Here is a 23,789-nt window from a genome sequence, read left to right on the forward strand (position 1 = left end):
ATTACACATAGGGACTGCGGAAGCACGGCCTATCGATTGAAATGATCCTGGCAACAAAAAATAATTAAATCTCTCAGGATCGTCAAAATGACCATCACTTTCAAACATTTTTTGTTGTAGTAGTCTCGAATTTCTTGGTATTATAAAAATATACGATTTTTCCAATCAATACAAATTTAATAATAATGCTTATTTTAAAATAATCTAGAGAATAACTGTCGAATTTACTTCGTATCATATGTTCAGTGTTTATTTCATACCTATAACTTATTATTGAAATGTTTAAACTACCTACAAAATTTTTGAATTTTCAATATTTTTTTTTTTCTATAAATATTGATCAACCAGTCAAAAAATTATAATAAAAGTTGTATATAAACTATCCAAAACTATTTTTTTCTCAAACCATGCAAGTGCCCTATTCTAAAATGAAAACATAACTCTCAGATTTTTTCCAAAGTGACTATTAGATGAAAAGGATTTATAATAGCTTTAACATATTTTTGAGATTTATCAAACATAAGCAAATTAATAAAAATAAAAGGTATATAAAAAATTAAATGCATCTCTATTTATGAAATAGTGTACATACAAGGCTATACATTCTATTAAGAACTGCAGCCGCTGAGATTGAGCTTTCTTGACCCTGTATTGTTGTAAGTGGTAAGTGGAATGCACCCTTGGTAAATGCAACTATATAATAGTGATTATGGTACCTAAACCCGAAAAACGAACTGACGTTAAACAGATCTATTTCACCATTGTTCTTTTTTCCAAATTGTTTGAGAACATTTTATATATATATATATATATATATATATATATATATATATATATATATATATATATATATATATATATATATATATATATATATATATATATATATATGTTGAAAACATCCTGTGATTTCTAATTGCCACTTTTCTGTCGTTACAGTTCTTATTGCTCAGGTTTTGTACACTCGTTGTTTCCTTACTCCATGTACCCATGAAAATCTTGGTCTTCCTCTCTTTCTATTCTCCTGCGGGATCCATTACATTATTTTTTTTTTTTGTAATCTAATCAACATTTTATCACTACGTAATTACAGCTTATCACTTTAGAATGACACATAAAAATAGAAGTAACAGAAGACTTTTCATTCCGACAAAAGTTCGCCCAGAGGCCAAAGGAACGAATGCCTTCTATTACGAGCGTTTTATACTATTTTCTCTGTTTCGGCATTATTTATTGATAGAAAAATTGTTAAAAATATACATTAGGGTAATTACACCGTCATTTGGTAGCACTGATTCATGTTTAACAGTTGACTTTGGAAATATTATTTGAATTTTAAGGTTAGGTCTTTCCAAGAAATCTCTTGATTGTAGATTGGTATACTTTGTCAATATTGCACGACTACATTTACTACGCCTAAAAATAATATCTTACAACTGAAATAACCTCACACCATCCTTACTTATGACCGAATAATGCATCGTCCTGGCAGCTGTCAAAATGAAACTTTTATTCAGCAACCCACTACAGTAAAGTACTAAAAATTCTTTATGGATGGAGCCCATCGCATGAGTGCGAGAATAACGTTGTTATAATACCGAAACAGAAAAAAAAATAGATATACCTAAGTGTGTTGATTGAAGAGTCGTCATGTGTTGTAGCAGAACGAGAGCCTCCAATCAATAGGAACTTAACAAAAACATATCTTCAAATCAATATAAACATTTAATAACACCCAAACAGTAATTTAATATTGTTGATATTCATTTATATTATTGATAATCAGTCGTTATCAACAACTGTATGTTATGATTTTCAGGCGAATGTTATAGATACAATGTTTGTTATATTGTCATATTCTAATGGTATGAGTGTTTTGATTGAGTCGCAATGCACGTATATTAATTTATTGTAGACTACAGTTAACCTTTAGTTAACGTTTTTTAACGACCTTCTGATTTAGTTACCGTCACATAAGGTGTCAAAACCTAAACCGTAAGCAATTAGTAAATTCAATATGGAATCACTAAAAGAAAAGAGTACCCAACACCTATATAAGAAACGATTGACCAAGAAAATATTTCAAAAATCTGTTAATACTCAAGACCTCACTCAATATAGACCAACAATGGAAAACAATATTAGACGCCGCAATGAATAATAAATTCAGGGAAATCGACTGTGGGATGCGTGCCGTTAGCATTATCTTATGGGAACCTAGTTGGGTGACTACATAATTCATGGACGCTGTAAGGAAGAGACAGTTAAAATGTAAATACAATCAATAAAACGTCCTGGTTCACGCCGGATGTGAAAAAACAAGCCCAACAAAAGAAAAATTCCTATTTATTGGAACGGCTAACGAAGAAAACGAAACGAGGTAAACGCAAGAATAAGAGAACTAAAGAAAAACTGTTGGGGATAATTCACAAAAAGCATGGAGAGAGACATGTATGAAAGTCAAAGAAGAATATAGGACATGCTAAGAAGAAACAAGCTCGAGGTCAAATATACAATACATGTGCCAGCAAATCAAGTATTCCTCTAGTATCCTTCGATCACTACTCAATGCACCATGGTACGTCACAAACAAATTGATCTATCAATATTCCAACAATACTAGAGACAGTACAAGAAAGACGCCGTAATCACTACCTAAAGCTGGACAGCTATCCTAATCTACTCCTACAACTACTAACCAAGAACCAAACAACAGAAGACTGAAAGAGAGAGAAAGACTCTCGCTGGAGAAGGTTCATCAGAACATTTCCAAGACCAACCTATAGCTCATAGAAAATGTATTTCTGATTGCTGTTAATAGTACAAAAATAAACTAATAAAGTCACACCAAAGAAACACCCTTTAAAAATCTATATAAGGAAGAACAAGACATCGAACATAACAAGGGTGTTAATTTTACTATTTTCTTATAAAAAGTTTCCAGTCCTTTGTATACAAGATTTTAGTTTGTTGAATTAGTTTAGTCATCATCATCTTCAGATTTTTCGTCGACTTCAGCAACAGTGGAAGTTCTCAAAGTTTCAAAAAAAGGATGGTATGGACGTGGAATGATGTTCTCTCTGCATAAATTCAATAGATCCGTAATCTTCAAAACAGTTATACCTGGAGGAATTGTTTGACTCTAAGAGTTGGAGTGTTGAGTGTGTCATTGCTTAACTTTCCTCGACGTTCGTCTAAATGTTTGAAGTGAGTTTTCATCTGCTGTTTTGATCGATAAATCTCTGGGAATGATTGTTATAGAGTCATATTTTCTCTTTACAATCTTGTCATCCAGGTTAAATGATTTCATATCTTTTTGTTAATAAGATGTTTTGTAAAAAACAGTGTTTCCTTTATCCTTCCGAACCTTTCAGCATTCGTCCACACATTTTGAAAGTTTTTACCGAAAAGGTGAGTAGCTCCTTTCCAATCCAGGACATCTTGTGTCCATTTTTTTTAGTGGCTAATTTCATTTTTCTTTCGATCAGTGTCACATCTCCTCCATTTTAGGTATGCCCAACAATTAGATACTTATGAGTTATAAATGGAATATCCAAGTTTTTCACGGCATACTGGTACATTGTTGACAAAAGATGGTTCTTATTTTACCCACTACAGTTGTCTAAATAAAAGACTAATCTTTTACCAGTTCCACAGCAATATTCTTCCAAGTAGTTGTAGAGAAACGATGATATTTCTAGTGCGCCACGCTTGGCACATGCTTCATCCCAAATGTGACAGTATCCTTGTTTATTGGTAGCATCAAAAATTGTGAAATTAAAGGCATTTAATTTTCTTTTATAATAAAAGGTTGATACTTGCCCCTTTGGTAATTGTACAATTTTAAATTTTGTTCATACTTATGCTGTTTTGCAAAAGAAATACCGTTATCTTGACAGCTTCTTTTGTATAGTCTGTACATTTCGGCTTGGTTATATTTTCTCTTTTAGTATCGAACCTACAATAGTGGTTCTCTATTCTAGCAAATAAATTTATATGTTCAATTATATTTTTGATGATTTGAGGGTCTGTTTTGGATTAGTTCAAATGTTTTTCCCTAAGATCTGGCTCAATAACGCCTGTAGATGACGTCTTGTTTTTATAATAGTTAAAAAAGTTGAGCTAATGCATTATCTATCAGTAATCATCTTGAAATTGTAAGAATAATTTACTGATCTCTGCGAGTCATCTTTCTTATAAGAGTTTTTTGGTTTTACTTCATCCATTAGCTTTGAGATAAAGTCTCTTTTTCTGTTGATATTAGTAAGCGTTAGAAAATCAGATAACAGTTTGTTTCTATCCTCCAAGTCAACATTTTCTGAACACTTCAATTGACACTCGTCTCCACAACTTTCTTATACAGTTTTTGTCTGCCTCAGGTTACCTGATTTTGTTTGATAACCTTCACCTGAATTTACTTTGAATTTTTTCACATTTCTTGCCCAAAGTTTATCATTTTTCAATATTTTTTTGGTTCCTTTGTTTATTTCAATGATTTCTTGATCTTGGGTTCCTTCTAGTACTTGTTTCAACTCTAATATTTGATGTTGTATGTTATTTTCAAGGTTTTTATTCTCTTCATACTCGCCATCAGAACTATTACCATTTTCATCTGGTATGTAATCATCAATCTCATCAGAAACATTGTCCTCATTAAGGTTTTTGCCATCATCTGCTATATTCATTTCTTAATCATAAGTTTTAACTTCTTCCTGTTCCTTATATTTCTGATTATTATTGCTGTCTTCCGTAACAAGCTGCACTTCTTGTGATTCAATATTAGTATCACCAAACAAAAATTCGCCTTTTGAAACATCATCACCTGTAATGTTTCCACTATTATATGCCTTTATAATGTAAAGATCTTCTGAAATACATTTCAGAACTGGTCTCATCTTCAACAAAATTTTTTTGTCGAATTTCAACTTGAAGTCGGTTTTCCATCTGAAAAACAAGTGGAACGAGTTAGGCCTTCTCTTAAATACACGCTCAGAATTGTTAAATAATAAACTTAAATTTGACTTTTTCATGATTCGATTTGGATTCATCCACCAACAATATCTGTAATATCTTTTTCCTTCTGCCATTGAGATTTTCAATAAAACCATTCATTCCGAAACCTAATAACTAATACACTTTCAGAAATAACAAACCACAGGTGATGTCTATAAATAGCTGATAAATACAAAAACATTTTGTGATATTACACTATTGCACTATAAACAAGGTTTTGATTTTGTAATGTTTCAGTGTACTCTAGAAACTAAAAGATATTTATTGGTGAAATAGTGTACTATTTTGAGTTGTTATTGTATTGACCAACCAAAACCATCAGCTCAGTGTCAAAATTTTGAGATATTACTGTTTTCCACTGGGATAGCGATATGGAGGGAAAAAATATTGACCCTATTTACGAACAGCATAGAAATACAAAAAATACCAAACGAGTGGAAGAACAGTACAATAATACTTATTTTATATTAAGGACAGAAAGCGCATCCAGAAAATTATCGAGGCATAGAACTGCTTGACAGTATTCTTGAAGTATTCACAAAAACTACTGGAAGAAATCACCGATACCATAAGTATACAGGAAGAACAACAGATCCACCATCGATGCAATATTCATTATCAAACAGATGCCTGAAAAATCTCTATAATAGAATAAACCTTGTATACAGGCTGTTTCTAAATTCATGCGACAAAATTCAGGAGGTGATTGTTCATATGAAATTAAAATGGGTCTTTCCTATAACAAAAGGTGGTGACTAAAATTGACTTATTGAAAATACAACTGCTTACTTTGCTAAAACTTTGTAATTAAAAAAGGCAGAGTTGGTCATTTCCAGCATTTATTATGAATCGTCTCACATTTTACATCTTTACTATTTCCCACTCAATTTATTAAAACAATTATTAATTATGGTGTTTGTCATTGTTCTCTGCAGCTATATTCTGGGAAAAACATTGAGAATAAAAAATATTTTTAAATAAAAAAAGGATTTTAAGTTATAATTTTATTTCATGAAACTTCATCTTGAAAAAAGTTTTAATATGAAATAAAGTAAATGTTGCTAACAGGACAGGGTTCCCAGCGACCTGGAAAGTCAGGGAAAATCAGGGGATTGCAAAATGGTCAGGGAAAGTCAGGGAAATTTGGAAATATTCTCAAAAAGTCAGGGAAATTTACAAAAAATTTCAAAAAGTCAGGAAAAATCCTAAAATAAAGTAAAATCTGGAGTAACTCCAGATTTTAGAAAATCCTTGCACTACGTCTCACCAAATGGCGCTTCTGAAATATTTTGCTGTGTTTCTCACTAGATGGCACCTCTGAAAGAGAATTTGCTGTACTTCTCACTAGATGGCGCCTCTGAAAAAAATTTTTTTTTGGTGCCCCTGAAAAAGAATGTTGCTTTAATTTAATTCTTAGCTTCTAGATTAGATGGATTAATCTGCTTCTGTTGGTCTATGCAAAAAGTAATTTTCTAATTTCTGTGTGAACCCAGGCTGCTGACAACCTTTATATCTAAATGTTAAACTGCTAAGAAATAAAAATTTAGTTTTTGTTAATGAGTACTCATTCTTCAGTTCTCTTTTCTTTTCCTTTATGAAATCATAATTTATTTATTTGAATTTTAAAAGGAAGATTTCGGTAAGTATTTTGTGCTTTTTTTTTCATTTTCTCATAACAATTTATTATGCTACAAATTAACCAAATTTATTTTCTCTTCTAGAAATCAATCTGAACCTAATTGAAAATGCTTTTAAATTAATTTAATTAATACTAATAATAATGATCAATACTACTATTAACATTAAGTAATCCAAGCTGATTTTGCGTGTACCTTTTGGTCAGGGAATTTTTTGAGTTTTGGTCAGGGAATTTATCAGGCAAATTTTGCTGGGAACCCTGCAGGAATATTGAAAAAATACCCTTGATTAGTCCTTTGCGAGTGCCCCAAAATCACAGAATTTTAAGTTTCTAGCGTTACTCAAATTTTATAAAAAAAAATAAAAATCTAATTTTAGTCACTACCTTTTAAGGATGGTATCTCTGAAAGGGCTGGGTTGAGGAAATTTTATTGTAGGGAAGACCCATCTTAATTTCATATGAACTGAATTTTGTCGCTTGAAATTAGATACACCTCGTATTCTTGAATCTCTATACTTTGGCCTGCTCTATTTTTATGTTATTTGTTTCTGTGGTTATTTGTACATTGTTATTACCTACTACCAATACCTTGCATTAAAAACGTCAGCAGAATAACAATTAGAAGTAATAACGGACGAAAGAAAACATTTTTGATATTAATATAACTAATAGATCGAGGGCAAGATTTTTTCTCATACATCTTTCTCTATATTAATTATATTTCGTTAATATAAAGCTTTTTATTACAACTTGTGTATATAACCTATTTTAAAATACATATTATCCTGCAAATGAGCTCCTTTCATATTTTAATACCTCAAATCAAATTTTATTATCATCTTTTTAACGCACTTATATATAACAGTAGGAAAGCATCGTTAATTTGTGGTTAGCTTTATATTCACCAACCATACATTTTCTTGCTTATTCCTTGTAGAATCACCTCGATCTACAAGAAACGCTCTCAGTTCAAGTCCTGAAGATGATTATGTTATAGTGCCCCAAAATATTCAAATACCATCGGACCACTCCTCGGAGAGCATTGAAAAAGAAAAACCTGTGTAAGTATTATTTTTCTTATTGAAACTTTTACAATTAGTTACGCAAAGTTTGCTGAGTATTATCGACATTCTAATTGATTAGTTTGCTATTCGCGAAAATTACGAAGTGAGCGACATCTGTTCAAACTTCAATAGAAGTGAACAACAAAGCCAAAATACGAACTAATTTTGTTGTTTTATAAACAATAGAAAGTTTTATTTGAAATTTTAGTCTAAATAGTAAAATGATATACCTGTTTGAAGTGCTTATGAACGACCCCACATCCATAAGGTGGTAAAAGCTGTAGTGTTACAAATGTACTAGTTGTTAAAATCCTATTCTAATGACTCTTGTACACCTTTTTGGTAGTTTCGTATAGATGTTCAAATCTCTTCCTCCCGTATTTACATGGACAAATGCATTCCCAATCTTTAAGTACATCTTTCAGATTAATTGTTATCTCAAAATGCTGGGAAGTCAGACCTGACGTCAGTAGACACAAACGTTTAATGGTTTTTGAATTGGTTCCTTCTGGGCCACATAATACTCTATATCTCGCTTTAAAAACCGCTTCACTTTCTTTTAATGGTGATGTTAAAAAGATTTTTTGTTCTAATTACACAAACACGTTTAGAAAATAACGGAAATATCAAAAATTTGTCCCCATTTTTTGATAAAAAAAATTTGAAAAGTATTAAAGCTAATACGGCAACATCAATTTAGTATATATATATATATATATATATATATATATATATATATATATATATATATATATATATATATAATATATTTTCTATTTTGATTTTATTCTCATTTGATATTCATGATGTTGGTGATCTATTGATCAATATAAATACGCAAATTGTGATTGTCAATATCATATTTTGATAACGACTTGAAGAAAAGTCGAAACGTCACATTTTATCTTCCAAAAATTATTAAAAAAACTAATCTTAAAACAGAAGAGACCTAAAATCAATAAACTTTTTCCAGCAAACACTAAGTGGCGCGTAATTGACGTGTATAAAATGTATCAAAATACACTATTCACCTCTGAAATAATTTCCAAATTCAATATTTCGAAAACGAGTTCTGTTTTTCAAAGAAGAAAGAAGAAGAGCGTGATGTAAATCGACCTTTTTGCCGATATTAACATCCACAATAGCTCGCAATTGCAAGGAGAGGGTGTAACTACTGACTAGTTTCAACGTTATTACGTCTCATCAGAGCAGTTTAACACCCCTCGTTCGGGCTTGAGACCCGAACTGAAGACAACGTCAAAGAGCGTCGCTATTTGGTTCATGTAGTTAAACATTACACATCGAACGATACACACTTTATTACTTTTTGAAAGGAAGATAAAAATTGACGTTTTGACTTTTATTCTAGTCTTTATCAAAACATGACATTGACACTAACAATTTGCGTACTTATATCAATCGATAGATCATCTACATCATGAACATCTAAATAGAAATTAAGTCAAAATAGAAATTTATTTTTTCCTTCGTCCTTACATCTCAAATATGTATCAGTAATTAATTAAATTATTGGTAGTTTTATTAGAATTTACAAAGTAGACCTATAAATTTTACTTAAATTATTTAAGACTTTTTTATCATCTATAGCTTTTTCGTTCTTATGAATGTGAACCATTTCTAAAAATTCTTTTTTTCGTGTATTAGATTCAGATTCAAGAATTTTTGATTCTTTATAATTGAATTTATGTTTTTTTGATATTCCATGATTCGTTAACGCAGTTTTTAATCGTATTGATGACCTTTTAATCTTTTTACTAAATACTGAGAGGTCTGTCCTATGTAGACAGCGTCACAATTAGTTCAAGGCACTTGATATATAATATTACTTCTTCTGTTAATTGGTGGTTAAGATTTTAATTTAGTGAAATATTTGGATAACGTATTATGTCCTTTATAACTTTATAACTAATATCATATTTATTAAAATAATATGATAGTTGTTCGGGAAAGTTCTTGTACGTATGGTAAAGAAAAATGTTTAATGTTTTGATGTTTCGTTTCTTTTTTTTTTAATTGATTGTATTATCTGTTTATCCTTTTCTCGAATATGTTACTTATCATTTTTCCCTGATAATTATTTTCTTTTCTTTTTAGTTTTTGCTTTTGAATAACTAAGCATCTAAATTCAGGATCTGATAGTTGATTAGATCTATCAGCGAAATTTATGATCTGTTTTGTGACATGGATGAAATGAATTGAAGTTCAAATATCTTGAGGACCAAGTTGGTTTCGTACACCATTCTATTCTTATGTTATTGTTAATTCTATATAATGTGACATCAAGAAAATTGTTTCTAATCTTTTACTTATCTTCGATTGTGAATTATAGTTTATTGTGAAGAGAATTGAATTTTTTATTTATGTTTTCAATTTGATTCTTTGGTACGACAGTCATGCAATCATCTACATATCAACACTTGAAATGGAAGCTCCCTTAGCCCAACCATCAATTTGTTTGTATATTTCATTTTCATATTTGAAGTACGTTGTTGTAAGTGTCATTTCTGTAGCTTTTATAAATTTGTTTTGAGGTATTTCTGTATATTCTTTAATTTAGTCCCATTTTTTTATTAACATCTTTTTCACAATGGTTATAGGAATATAAATGATTAAATTTTTTCTTTGAAATCCCATGTGTTTTTGATATAGTATTTGTTTTGGTATAAAATTTGTTTTTCAAAATATTTTTCAAATAATTAGATAATGGGGTAAGAGGAAACAATAAGTCGAAGGGGATGTCAGGCTTGTGTTGCTTTGGTAAACCATATATTTTAGGGGGTAAGGCATTATGAATTTTCAATTTTTTTTATATCTGTTAGCGAAATAAAAAGTTGTTCTTCCCAAGATCGAATTAGATCATAATTTTTGTTGAATTCGTAGAGTCTTGTCTGATTTTTTTGTAAGTTGTCTTAACGTTCAATAAGTAATTTCATCATTTTATTATTATAATCTTCAGATTTCATGCTAACAGTTTTATTAGATTTATCTGCTTTCAAAATTTTGAGATCTCTGTTTTGATTGATAAATTATTTGGTTTTAGTTATATTTTGTGTTTGATATTGCTCTGTTGTTGTTTGTTTTTCAATTTATTTTTAAAATTAGTGATAATATTACAAGTATTAGATCTAATTCTATTTTGAATTTCGTTATTTAGATGATTGGTGTTGCATTCAATATTAGATAAAATATCTGTCACGGGGAATTCTTTGCCACTAGAAATATTTTGTACAAAATTGGGACCTAAAGATAAAATTTCTTTCACTTCATCTGGTATGACAGTACCAGTTAAATTTTCGATCCATTTTGATTTTATTTTATTTGTATTTGTGGCAATAGGTTGTTGTTTCAATATTATTCATCAATTTTCTTAATATTTTTCGATTTGCATTTATTAAAAAGTAATTAACTTCTTTCTCGACATTTTTCTTCAAATTTCTGTAAAATATTTCACTAAAATAAAATCTAAAACAACAAAAAACAAAAGAAGTAATATTATATATCAAGTGCCTAATTTTCCTTATTAGAACAAATTTCTATTTTGATTTTATTCTTATTTTGACGCTCATGATGTAGGTGATCTATTGATTAATATAAATATACAATTTGTCGATCTCAATATCATATTTTGATAGGCTGAAGTTAAGTCGAAACATCAATTTTTTAACAATCTTTTAAAAATTATTTAAAAAAAACTAATTTTAAAACAGAGGAGACCTATAGATAAGAGATAAGTGAAAAGTAGACTCGATTTTAACTAAATTCATAATATTAAACTGTTTCAGATTTAGATTACCGGTACGATCACCCCCCGTAACAACTGCACCAGTTGCTAGTCCAACTAGACCGAGCTTTTTACCCATATCAGAACCAATTCCGGTTCCCACTCAACGTGAAGCTTTTGAGAAGATTTATAATCAGTCCGAGAAGAAAGAAGAGCCTCCATCTCCGACTAAGGTTCGTTGCATTATGTTTTAAAATAGTTACTTTCATAGTCTAGTCAACAAATTCAAAAAATAAAAAAAATAGAGACAAAGATCCTAAAATATCACCTGTAGAAAAATGTTTTTGAAGGATTTTGGTGCAGGTAAACAATTGATATAAGGTGAAAAAGTGGAATTTAGTTTTTCGTTAATAACTCGTAATTTTAAACTTCGTGGAGCTCTTTTGATACATAAATAAGATTCTGCGATAAATGTTCATAAAAGTTTATTAATTTGTTAATTATGATTTTTTATAACTATTGCAATTAAATATTTATAAAATGTTGATATTTTTTTTTCAATTAATAGCGTGGTTCGATGATTCTCGCACAAAATGACGGCACAAATCGTGCAAATACTCCCTTAAATGAACGCGTGACAGCCTTGATGATGCAATCGCCTCCATGATTTTTGGTCAACTGGAGCCAGTTGAATTGGCTACGTCTAAACGGGGACTGGCGCCAGTCAGCTGGCTTTCAGTTCGCTCCAGCTAATTGGCGCCAGTCAATGGACTCCCCACTGGCATCGAGTAGATGTAATATAAGTAATTGAAAACAAATTGATTTTTGGACAACACATTACCAAAAAAAATTCTCATAAATATTGTATTTCTCTATTTGAATAAAACAAAAATTATAAGAAATCAGAATTAACAAATTGATGAACTTTTATCGTAGGATCTTATGAAGTAGTGGAATACTAAAATTCAGCGGAAACGCTGCGCCTTTGATGTTTGTTTTTTATATAAATTTTTATTATGGCAGGCGGTTTATTTGCAGTATTTTTTCTAAATAATTTCTAGGAAGGTCTATTTATTTGTTTTGTTTCTTTATTTTCTAGACATTTTGAGAATTTCTTTTGGGGTATATAAGGAGTTTGTATAGCGCAGCTTAGTTCAATTCGTATAAATAAATAAGAAAAACATTACAATATCAAAAAGGCTCTAAAAAGTTTCAAATTTATACGCCAATTATTTGTACCTTTTATTATTTATGCCAACGGAGATTAGGAAAAATTTGTTAGTTAACAATTGAATAACATTTTGAAAAATGGTGATAAAACTTTTTTTTCTACGGGGCTCGATTTTTTCAAATATTAAGAAGATACTAGAATTTTTTCAAATGATATTTTGTGTTATAAAAAATTATTTTAATATATATTAGATCAACTCTCTTTCTCGGCGTCGTGCGCACACTGCAATAGCCGCGCGGAGCCCTATTTTCAACGTCAAATTAAAATTATAAATAATGGAGATAGAGATCTGGGAGTTGGGTCTTTTTTTTATCGAAAATTTCCTTTTGTCGCCGCGCCTTTTTCAAAATTGCTAGATTGTTAATATTTTTTGAGCTATTAACGAAAAACTAAAATCCATTGTTTTTAATCCTATTTCGTTAATAACAATTGCAATTTTGTACCTGCACCAAAATTTAAAAAAAAATTGGTTCAAGGGATGGTTGCGAATCCATATTTTTAGGACCTTTGGCTCTATTTTTTAGTACATCTAGCATTCAAGTATTTTTATATGATAGGTGAATGGTAGCGGAAGTGTGCCAAGAACCCAACCTATAACTATTAAAAAGAGACCAGAGAGGCAAACCTCAGATATAGACATAAGCTCAATGTCACCACCTTCGGTAAGTAATTAAAATGAATTTTTATTTCTTAATCACCACTTTTACCTGTAATAAGTTTCTGGGTACTTCAATCAGAGACAATACTGTAGATGTCAATACCATAAAGTTTATTTGATGTTATTAAAATTTGTTGAAGAATATTTTTGTGAAAAAACTGCTCAAAACTTTTCATTGGTATGATATCATTTTCGAATAAACTCATTTTTTTTTATTTAAGAAACATTTGATATACTCAAACTGTCCGTGAGCGAGAAAATAGTCCTAACAGTATTGAGAATAGTACATTTATATTTGTGCGCATGTGTATAGTTGTGCGGAGAGCGCGTGATCTCTTGTATATGTGGAAGAGCTCATGCGCACTACGCGTGCCTTAACAGGCCACAGATCTGTGTAAGATGTTTCTTTCATTATTCTTATTAACAGGCATTTTATTACGGGTAATTTGTCTGATCAACCACGTACCTTAACGAACATTTTTATTGAATTCTTATCACTACAGCACTCTCCACCTTTTTCAATAATCTTATATGTCATGAATTTCTCCAAGTCATCATATTTATCATTTCATGTTATTGCTTCTGGAACATTACTCGAAAGCTTTTTTACTTAATCGTTACTGAGATGTCTCCGACCACGTAATTCGAATTTTACTGGTTCCGAATAAAAAACTAAGTTTAGAATGTCAACTGTCAATGTTTATTCGATGTAGGTACATAGAAGGAATTAATTACAACGTGGTACCTTCGCATGCATGTACCGAAAGTACAGTACATAAATTAAATTAGTGACATATATTAATATTAAAACTATTAATAATTATTTCTATATTATTACAGTGACTATAATCATTTTCTCCAATAAATCGACCACTATCTTCTTATACGAGGGTTGCAACCTAAGCTTTGAGATATGGCAACGCTGATGTGAATTTTCAAAGGTGAACGTTTTCAGAACGTGTTGTCAGACGAGTGCTATTTGAGTTGTTTCCCAGATACTTGAATCATTTATCAAAAAATGAATTCAAATAACGAACATTTTCGTACAATAACTTTTTATGATTTTCGACGTGAATTAAACCAACAGCAGTGTGCCGATTAACACGCTTCGACTTTTGGCGGCGAAGCACCATCTCGAGTCACTAGAGTAATTTGACAATCACTCTTGTCGATCGATCGAATTTGACAATCTCTCAAAAAAAGCTCGTATCAATTGGTGCAAAGAAATGCTGAAAATATTCAATCGCGGAGCTTCTATAAGATCGTGACAGGCGACGAATTATGGATCCATGTATTTGAACCTGAAATAAAACATTCAATCGCATAAGACTTTCAAGGTGGTACAAATCCATGTTGCCACCGTTCCATTAGAGCAGGGATTTCCAAACCATTTTAGGCAAGAGACCCCTTTTCTTAACTGAACTGATATCTCAGACTCTCGTAATTACTTTCCAATTAATTAAAAAATTCTTTTTTTATTGATACGAAATACTTACCAATTTAGAAACTTTGCGGATGGTTAAGTGAGTGAACTTAACATTCTTTAGTCATCAGAATTTATCGAAATAAATACAATAAAACTCAGTAAATATCAAGTGTAATTAATAATTATTAATTACAACTTACGTAAGAATACTTGAGTAGCAATTATTTTTTGAAAAAACATTTTAATCGCAAAGTGAAGATAAAAAAATGAAAAATATGGATGAATCTGGTGACTTTCTACCAATCTAGCTAAATTCGGTTCAATATTGGTGAGTTGCAGCCACGTTCGTTGATTTTCAAGCGGTACCTTTGTTTTTTCAAAATGTTTGCAACCACACTGAAGCCTTTTTCGACGAGGTAAGTTGATGGAAAAGCGATAAGATATTTTTCAGCAATGTTCCACAATGCAGGATACTGTGTTTTAATGGGAGCGTACGATACTTAGTTGGAAAAGGTTTGAAAAGCAGAACTCAAAAATGTATGATTTTCAAATTTTTAATTAAAAAATTGATAAAAATAATCGAAAAAAGATATATTACATTTATTCTTTGAAATTAGAAAGACTGTACAAATTATCCTAAAGAAAACTTGATCTACTACAGGAGGCGCTCAAAATTTTTTCTGACAGAAATAGACCCTTTGTTTTGGTTACCTCCCTAACTTTCTGTAGGGTCTATTATTTCTTGACGGAGTTTACTAGGTCATAGTCAAATGGCTCACATACACTTTCTATGTAAGATAAACCCATAGGTAATAATTTAGAGGAGTCAGATCTGGTGATGTTAGTGACCATTCAATGAATATACGACGCCCAATCTATCTTCTCAGATACAAATTATTTATAAAATTTCGAACTAGAGCAGCGTAATGAGATGCTGCTGAAAAATAATATCCTGAGTTAATTCGCCTGTATTGTTTCTAATTACATCATTAATTAGAAGGACTATTTGTGCATGTAACAAGTTTCTCCTGTTAAATTTCCGTCGATAAAGAAACATGATCCCCTAGTATACCTGCCCAAACATTTAATTTACTCGAAAATTGAGTATGACACTCTCGAAACAGGCTTTCGTCAGGGCAATACCTGACGTTTCGCCGATGTACATGACCATTTAAATAGAATGAAGCTTCATCAGAAAAACAAATTTGAATCACGTACAATATTATTATCTATGGTTTCACAATATTTCAGTCGTCTATCTGGATCGCCATCTGTCAATTTGTGCGCTATTTTCAATTTATATGGATGAAATATTTGCTTTTTTAAAATTTTAAAATGTGTAACCTACTTCGCATTCGTTAGCAACATTTCTACTTGAACTGGATTGGTTTACTACAAATTGAGACAAAATATCCGCTTTCCCAGAAGCGTTTTTTCTACCATCCCGTTTCTTGTTTTCGACAGGTCTCACAGCTTCATGGTAGTTACGGTCTGCTTGACTAAATATTATAAGTGCTTCATATTTTTCTGCTAAACCACAAGGCGGTACCATTTTGATTATTGTGGATTGAATAGTCACAAAATTACAAGTTTGTTCTTATCAATATTATTGACAATCAATTATTGATAAATGCTTGGTTTTGTGACATCTATGAAAACTTAAGACACACCAACTAGATTGTTAAAAAACTTTTCCAACCACGAGACGATCTAAAAATTACAAAATTATTAAGAAAAAAACAAAACGGTAAAAGCGGTATTTCATTGTAATTTGTAAAGTGTGAATCTTAAACCAATAAATCGTTATTAAAAAACAATTATTTGAGATTGAAGCAAAGTGTGATACTTTTTGGAATTGAGGATCCACTTATGCCACGAAATAAATGGACATTTCGAGCATCTCCTGTAGTAGATCAAATTAATTTCAAAGAGTTAATGTAAGTTATCATTTTCTGATAATTTTTATTAATTCATCGTTTCATTCAAAATTTAAAAATTATAAATTTTTGAGCCTGCGTAGGGTAAAAGGGGTGACAATTTTTTCATTTTTTCTATATCTGTATTCCAGGCTAAAAGTTTCCAGAGTAGTATCCATACTGGTTTTAGTTTCTATACCTACATTATTCCATGTTTCTCTCAAAACTACTGTTGTTAAGTTTTTTCACCTATCTTAAACTTACTCTGCGAATTAACGTATGAATCTTGTTACATGACCTTTGACATCTTTGACTTTCATTGTATCATTCACCTATTCATTAATCGTTTCATTTTCACTCTCAGCATTACTCTTTCCATAACTATTTTGACTTAGTTTTCTTCTGTTATTTTGTTCATCTCCTTATTCACCAAGTCTGTGAGCTACTACTTATAAAAAGAGACCAGCAATTGTTGAAACTATTTCAAAATTATGTTAGTTTGTCACTTTTTAATACATTTCACTGTTTCAGCTTAAATATGTTTGTGGTACACCTCCAGGAGGTAGAAGAAGATCAACATCAGGAAGTCTTTGTGAAACTCCTCCTCCTCCGAATATATGGACAGTCTCTCCTATATCCGTTTCAAAAAATCTGCCTATTAACTCCCCACTAAGAAGATCAGGTAAAAATGCTCAAGTTTTCTTTATAATGTGCAAAAAATTCGATCCATAGCTTTCTTTTATGAATTAATGTACATAAATTAATATATTGATATCTGCAATTTTTGTATAAAAGCTCAAGAAGAAACTACTGGATATCTACAAAAACACTCATTCTAAAGTTCACATATGGATCGAATTTTTTTGTCAATTAAGAATTTTAATAGAATTAGAAAAAGTATAGAACTCAACGTTTTATCTGTAATTGAGCATGTTTTGGGTATTTTTAAAGTTGAAATCTTCTCAAAGGTTGTGCAATCAAAACACACCAAAGCCAAGGGAAAGACAGCACCAGAAAGCTTTTGCTCTATTACACTTATCACTAGCTCATGTTTGCATATTCATCACGACTGTATATCTTTGTCAACAATTATTAAATATTAGATATTTATATTGGGTATTGGTAAGTGTTGGAGTCCCTCAGGGTTCAGTATTGGAACCACTATTGTTTCTGCTATATATAAACGATTTGTTTGGTTTCATTTAAACAATTTATAATTAAACGAAGAAAAAACTTGAACAAATAATATTTAGCTCTGCAAAACGAGGTACTAGAGAGGAATCTGTAAAATTGTTGGGAATCACATTCGATCCCCGTAACAATTGGAGGGAGCATATAGATTCACTATGCTCAAAAATTTCATCACAGGTTTTTGCAATAAGACAATTGCCCCCCTATATGGGAAGTAATCGCGTTAAATGCACGATTTATTTTGCGTTGATGTACAGTCATCTCGATTAAGGTATTCCTCTATTGGGAACCCTAACAGAGTTCATTTCAGAAGACTGCTTTGTGTATTACTCATAATGCAATAAGTCGAGTACATTGCAGCCAACTGTTCACGAAATATAGGATCCAGCCATTGCCTTGCATGTATATATTTGAAACACTTCTGTGTATTCATAGGGGTGTACGAGATAAGGCAACTCAGTCTGATGTTCACAGTTATACCATCAGGGGTGCAGGTAGACTCATTGTACCATTTTCTGAGCAACATCAAACTTACGATACATTGTATAACAAGTTCTTGATGAGAAAGTTAAAAATATGAGCCTGTGTCGATTCTATGAAACTTTCGAAGCAATTTTTTTATACAGTTTGAGACTTCAATTTTTAGTCTTACTTATTCCACTTTCACTTATATATTAGGTCAGAAATCTAATTTGATGAAAATATTGCTTTCACTTTGTTTGAATTTTATATTTCATTATCTCATGTTATTGATAACCGCTTAGTGATTTACTATTGAGACTACACAAATGCTATCGTATTTATACTGGACAATCAATCTTATCGTATCATATCAATCCGTGTTATTGGTTCAGTATTTCATATTCATGTCAGTCTGTGTTAGCAAATTGTGCATTCATTCGTTTTAATAATCAAAATTGTCTTCGCTCAACTTCTCAATACACTTATAATTAAATTTTATTTGCACTAAGCTAATTCATTTTAAGATCCCCCCAACTGACTACTAACTACTCCTCTTTATATAAACATGTTTAGTTATTCATTTATATACATTCTAACTAGATATGATTTCATTTCAAATTTTCCAAAGTAATTTTGATATTTGCTATTTATGGTTTCACAGATCTTCCATTGATGTATTCCTAACCCCTACAATCCTGGTAAAACACTCTCTTTTTGTGGACATTTTAGTTTTGTAATAGTAAACAGATAGTGCTGGTTTTGGCCACAAGTGAAGGTGTTTGAACTGGTAGATCATTGTTATATGCATTAATGCTATTTTGGAGCTTCCGATCGATGCTAATTCAAAGAAATTTGTCATAATTTAACAACTTCAGAAGAAATTTTGCAGTTCTCTAATATCGATTTGATAATTGTTTATACCAATCATTTTTCAACAATTGTGGGACTACTGCACCCACTATTCATACACTACCATTACACCAACACTTACAATTATACTATCTGACACGCGTTTCGATAACCAAGTTATCATTTTCAAAGACTGAAGGTAAACTAAAACCTAACAATTTAACTTACCTGTTTTATACTAAATTTTCCTACCAATAAACCCCCTGCGAAAATTAATTTCAGCGGGAAAACCCCCATTACGTTTATTCCCTGGAAAACTCCCATTACGTTTATTCCCTAACTACTAAATTATATAGTAGGCTTTAAGGAATTAGTCATTTGTCCGTATTTAAGCTTTTCTTACATTTAACAATTTCAGTGCTTCCAAATGCATCCAACAATTTATTATTGGATACATTTTTTAACAATTTTACATTATTAATATTTATGTGATGATTATGACTGACAGCATTTGAAAGCATTGAAATTGCTGAATGTATGAGAAGCTTAAATAAAGACAAAGGACCACCAATTCCTTACAGACTCCTCTTTAGTTTAGTAGTCGAGGAATAAATGTGAAGATTCTCGCCAAGGAGGTTTTCCCACTCGAATTAATTTTCGCGGAAGAAGGTAGAAAAATTCAGTATAAAACAGGTTATTACGTTCTAGATTACCCTCAGTCTCTGAAGACGTTAACTTGGTTATCGAAACGCGCGTCAGTTAGTGTAATTGTGAGTGTTTGTGTAGCAGTAGTGTAAACAGTATGATCAGTATAAACCTCACCAACGATTCCTGATGTTCCAACTTAATTGTGGGACTGCTGAAGTATATTTTTTTTTATTTTAATATTCGGAATGTAAATAATTGCATATTTTGCTCTTATTTTAACAGAAAATTTTGATCCATGGTTGGTGAAACATTGAATTCTTATTTAAAACGATTTTTTACAATTGAAATCGACAATAAAAATATTAATTGTTAAACTACTAATCTCAATTCTTGGTACAGTGCACAGCTACCATAAACTTTTTGCAGGAACTTCGCCTCCAGTATTATCTGGTCCATTAGCAAGACTTCCCATTTTAAGCAGTCCAAACCTTAACGACAACAATAACCTTGGAAGATCACCTATTATTCCGTTTTGTACGAGAGCCGTTACATTACCAGAAATTTCTGAAATGGGTAATTATCCAGCCTTCCTGAATGAAAATTCTATCAGTAACGATTTTCACCCCATAACTTTCTTAGCGCCGGAGTTACCCGAGGAGACTATATTAGAGGTTCGTATATGATGGTTGATAAATGTATTGTTATTTACTACTTTTTCAACAGTTTGTTTTTGATATAACAATTAGATGGTAATAAGTGCACGTTTTCTTGCTTTTTAAAACGCAAGTATAAATTTTGACAAATAGTTGTGTACCACAAAACAGCAACAATTATTTCATCTTCTTCCTCTGATATTGCCTATCTGGTCCGAATATTTGTGACTAACATGGCTGTTGCCCGAAATTATTCTTTGGAAGCTAGACCATTGTCAGAGGTTTTGGAGCTAAGAGTTTCTTTCCCGTCCTGGTCCTTCTAACATCGATTTACATTCCAAGTTACGTCACCCAAATATTCCACTTTTCTTTTTTTTTATGTTATTATGGACATCACATATTTTATTGTTGTATATTATAGTACCTCATTTATCCATGATATTCTAAATATTCTCTTAAAACACCACATCTCAAAAGTTTCCAGTTTCTTCATCGACGTCCATGATTCGACTCAATATTAACATAAACGTATTTTCGTTGCTATCGGCGAAGCAAGACTTTTAAAAACATTATTGAATTAGATGAAAGATTTTCTGGTTCTCTTAATGCACATTTTTATTTCTGCCGAGTGATCCCATCAATCCCATTATATTTGTATATTATACACTCTCCTTCGTGCTTATCAAAGTCTGTAGATCTTTTAGACCGTCTGTAAATATGATTGTCACCTGAATATTTTAAATTGTTTAATTTGTGATCTTGGGAGGGAATAGCTCGTGCATGTTTTTGATACAAATGTTTTGCATCATTGATTAATATTAATCCTCTTTTCTTCATACGCACCAGTACCATATGTATGTCTCTATTGTTTTTTAAAATATTCTTCATTGAGATCAATGGGTGTAAAAAAACGTTAACCTCGCAATTTTTTTTGATCCACGGGAATAAGAAGAAAGGTGCCAATCAAGGACTGTAGCTGGATCACCCATCAATTTGATTGCTCAAATACGTTTTTGCTTGGACTGATGTGCGATAGCTCGTATTGTCGTGGTGAAGAATGATTCGTCTTCTGCGATTGATTTCTCTTATTTTTTCGAACACTTCTTGCGAACAAATGCTGGTGTACCATTCAGGACTGAGTATTTCCATTGCTCTGATGAAACGGTGGCGATATGTCCAGTCATTTCGAAACAACAGGCGACCATTTTCTTCGAGGTATTTCAGTGCAAACTTTTGTTGAATTTGCCATATTTCCAAACTCCCGTAATTCACAACCAAATAACTGACTGACGTTTATGTTTGATACATAATAATTTTCTATTTAAAATTATTTAAATTTAAAACTACTGCACGAATGTAATACAGTCAGAGATACAAGTTCTTGTGTGTAAATTGATTAAATTCCTGATGGAAACGATTAGAATTTGTTAATCATATGGTTGGGTGAGCCAAAGCGGTCCTTATTCAGCTACCTAACTTAAGGATTATTGTATTCATTAAAAATTATGGTTCACGATCCTAATGGGGACTCATATCATAGTTAATTGACTCCAAATGCTTCTTAGACACTTTAAGTTCCATTTACGTATCAAATTACATACTTTATTTTATATCGATGTGACTCTAACGACTATACATATAATTATTTATAGCCTTATGTACAATAGGATTTTAGTATTCAAAAGCGGTCTGTTAAGCAGATACGTGGTCTTTGATAGTCTGGCATAGGTCGATTGTGTTCGTCGAATTATTGAAACCAAGTTTAATTGATTATTTTATTGTTTAATAAATAGTTTATTCCAAAGTAGTTTTAATATGAAGAATATGGTCAACCTTCATTGGTTAGCCCGAAGATACATAGTTACACAGTTTATTTTGGAAATGTCTTACCCAATTATTCATGTGTACACAATTTTTAATCTTTCTGTTCTTCAATCAACTATTGAGACTTTTGTCTAGAAAAGTAAACTGTATGGTTATAAAGAGATTCATAATTTCTGATTCAACACTTGTTTTGATTTTTTATTTACTTTGTTGAGTCTGAATAATCGTTTTTCGTAAAATTTCATCCCTTGAGTGTTAATAAGTTGATAATCAAATTTCACATCAGAGAAACTGATTTGATTCGCATACAAGAAAAAAAAGAGAATTCCATTCTAGCTCGACTTTATGTTACAGAAAGAACACAATGAGACGTTAGCGAAGATAAATTTCGTCTTAGCCTTATGTAATTGCATCCTAGATTTGGCTGCTCAACGAGCAACCCCCATTTCCGCTGTAGTAAATCCCCCTCGACAGATCCAACCAGTTAACGAAAAAACACGAAGGGCGGAACAATTCGTTTTATTAATTAGAGTTTTGCAATTGCTGGGATCAGGTCTAGCCATGGCTACAAAAGAGTTGCAATCTGGACAGTTGAGATTCAGTAGTACTGTAAAGACTGGTGAGTATATTAATTTTGTTAATACCATTCTGTGTCCTTTACATACAATTTCATTGAGTTGCTATTTAATTCATCATTGAGGTAGTTCTTTTGGTTGAATTCAGAATGATATGGTGGTAAATAAATAATTATTGCCTTGAGGTACTTATAACCTCTTAAGTCATCAGAAAGCACTAGGTAAGAATAGGTCTAGCAGAAATTGAAACTAATGCAAATTATTTGAGGTGAAGGATGAAACTCTGGTTCACCTAGTTCCAGAATGACTATTCATTACAAGCATATACAAACAATGTTTTAAACAAAAAAACGTTTAGAAACGAGAAGCGTTGCTGAAACCGGTAGGGATTGTTCAGTTTTTTTTACATTCAAATTACGAAATAATAGAACGTGTGAATTTAAATAAGTTGCGTCCTCTACTGGATGGAAATGTATAAAAGAGTGATTCACGTATAAGACAGCAAGAGAGACGGTGCTCGATGTAAACTATCTTAGTTTGATTATCGCGTGCTTTATTTATTTTAATCAAAAGTCAACAGTTAAGAATAAAGTCTGTAGTGTTAAAAATCAAAGGTATTAGAAAATAGTGAAAAACCCCATAGGAGTATACCGGAGTTAATCAGAAGTCTAAGAGCTGTACATGAAGAAAACAGCTCAGATAAGGGAGGAACAAAATTAAATATCTTTTTCTACATTCCTGCAACAAACACAACTTCATTGAACTATATTTACTGAAAAAAGTGGATCTTTATTGGACTTGTGCAATAAATATTTATCTGTCTTTATAGTACAGAGGTTTGTGATTAAGACAAACATAAACATTCAAATGAGCGAAATATTTAGTTCTATTTCTGTGA

At 31.3% G+C, this 23,789-nt stretch overlaps 1 protein-coding gene across 8 annotated transcripts in view; it reads left to right on the forward strand.

The window, feature by feature from the left end:
* LOC130441901 (serine/threonine-protein kinase ULK2) overlaps positions 1–23,789 on the forward strand; it is a 119,502-nt gene that overhangs the window by 82,411 nt on the left and 13,302 nt on the right. For 3 of the 8 annotated variants that reach the window (XM_056775754.1, XM_056775757.1, XM_056775755.1), the window contains 6 exons: positions 7,590–7,713; positions 11,520–11,691; positions 13,247–13,351; positions 17,221–17,371; positions 20,266–20,510; positions 22,671–22,935. In XM_056775754.1, the coding sequence (XP_056631732.1) occupies positions 7,590–7,713; positions 11,520–11,691; positions 13,247–13,351; positions 17,221–17,371; positions 20,266–20,510; positions 22,671–22,935 (1,062 nt within the window). Of the gene's footprint in view, positions 1–7,589; positions 7,714–11,519; positions 11,692–13,246; positions 13,352–17,220; positions 17,372–20,238; positions 20,511–22,670; positions 22,936–23,789 lie in introns of all 8 variants that reach the window. The other 5 variants (XM_056775752.1, XM_056775751.1, XM_056775753.1 and 2 more) reach the window with 3 other exon arrangements.

This window comes from Diorhabda sublineata, chromosome 3 (genome assembly GCF_026230105.1).
Source record: "Diorhabda sublineata isolate icDioSubl1.1 chromosome 3, icDioSubl1.1, whole genome shotgun sequence".
Taxonomy (NCBI): Eukaryota; Metazoa; Arthropoda; class Insecta; order Coleoptera; family Chrysomelidae; genus Diorhabda; species Diorhabda sublineata.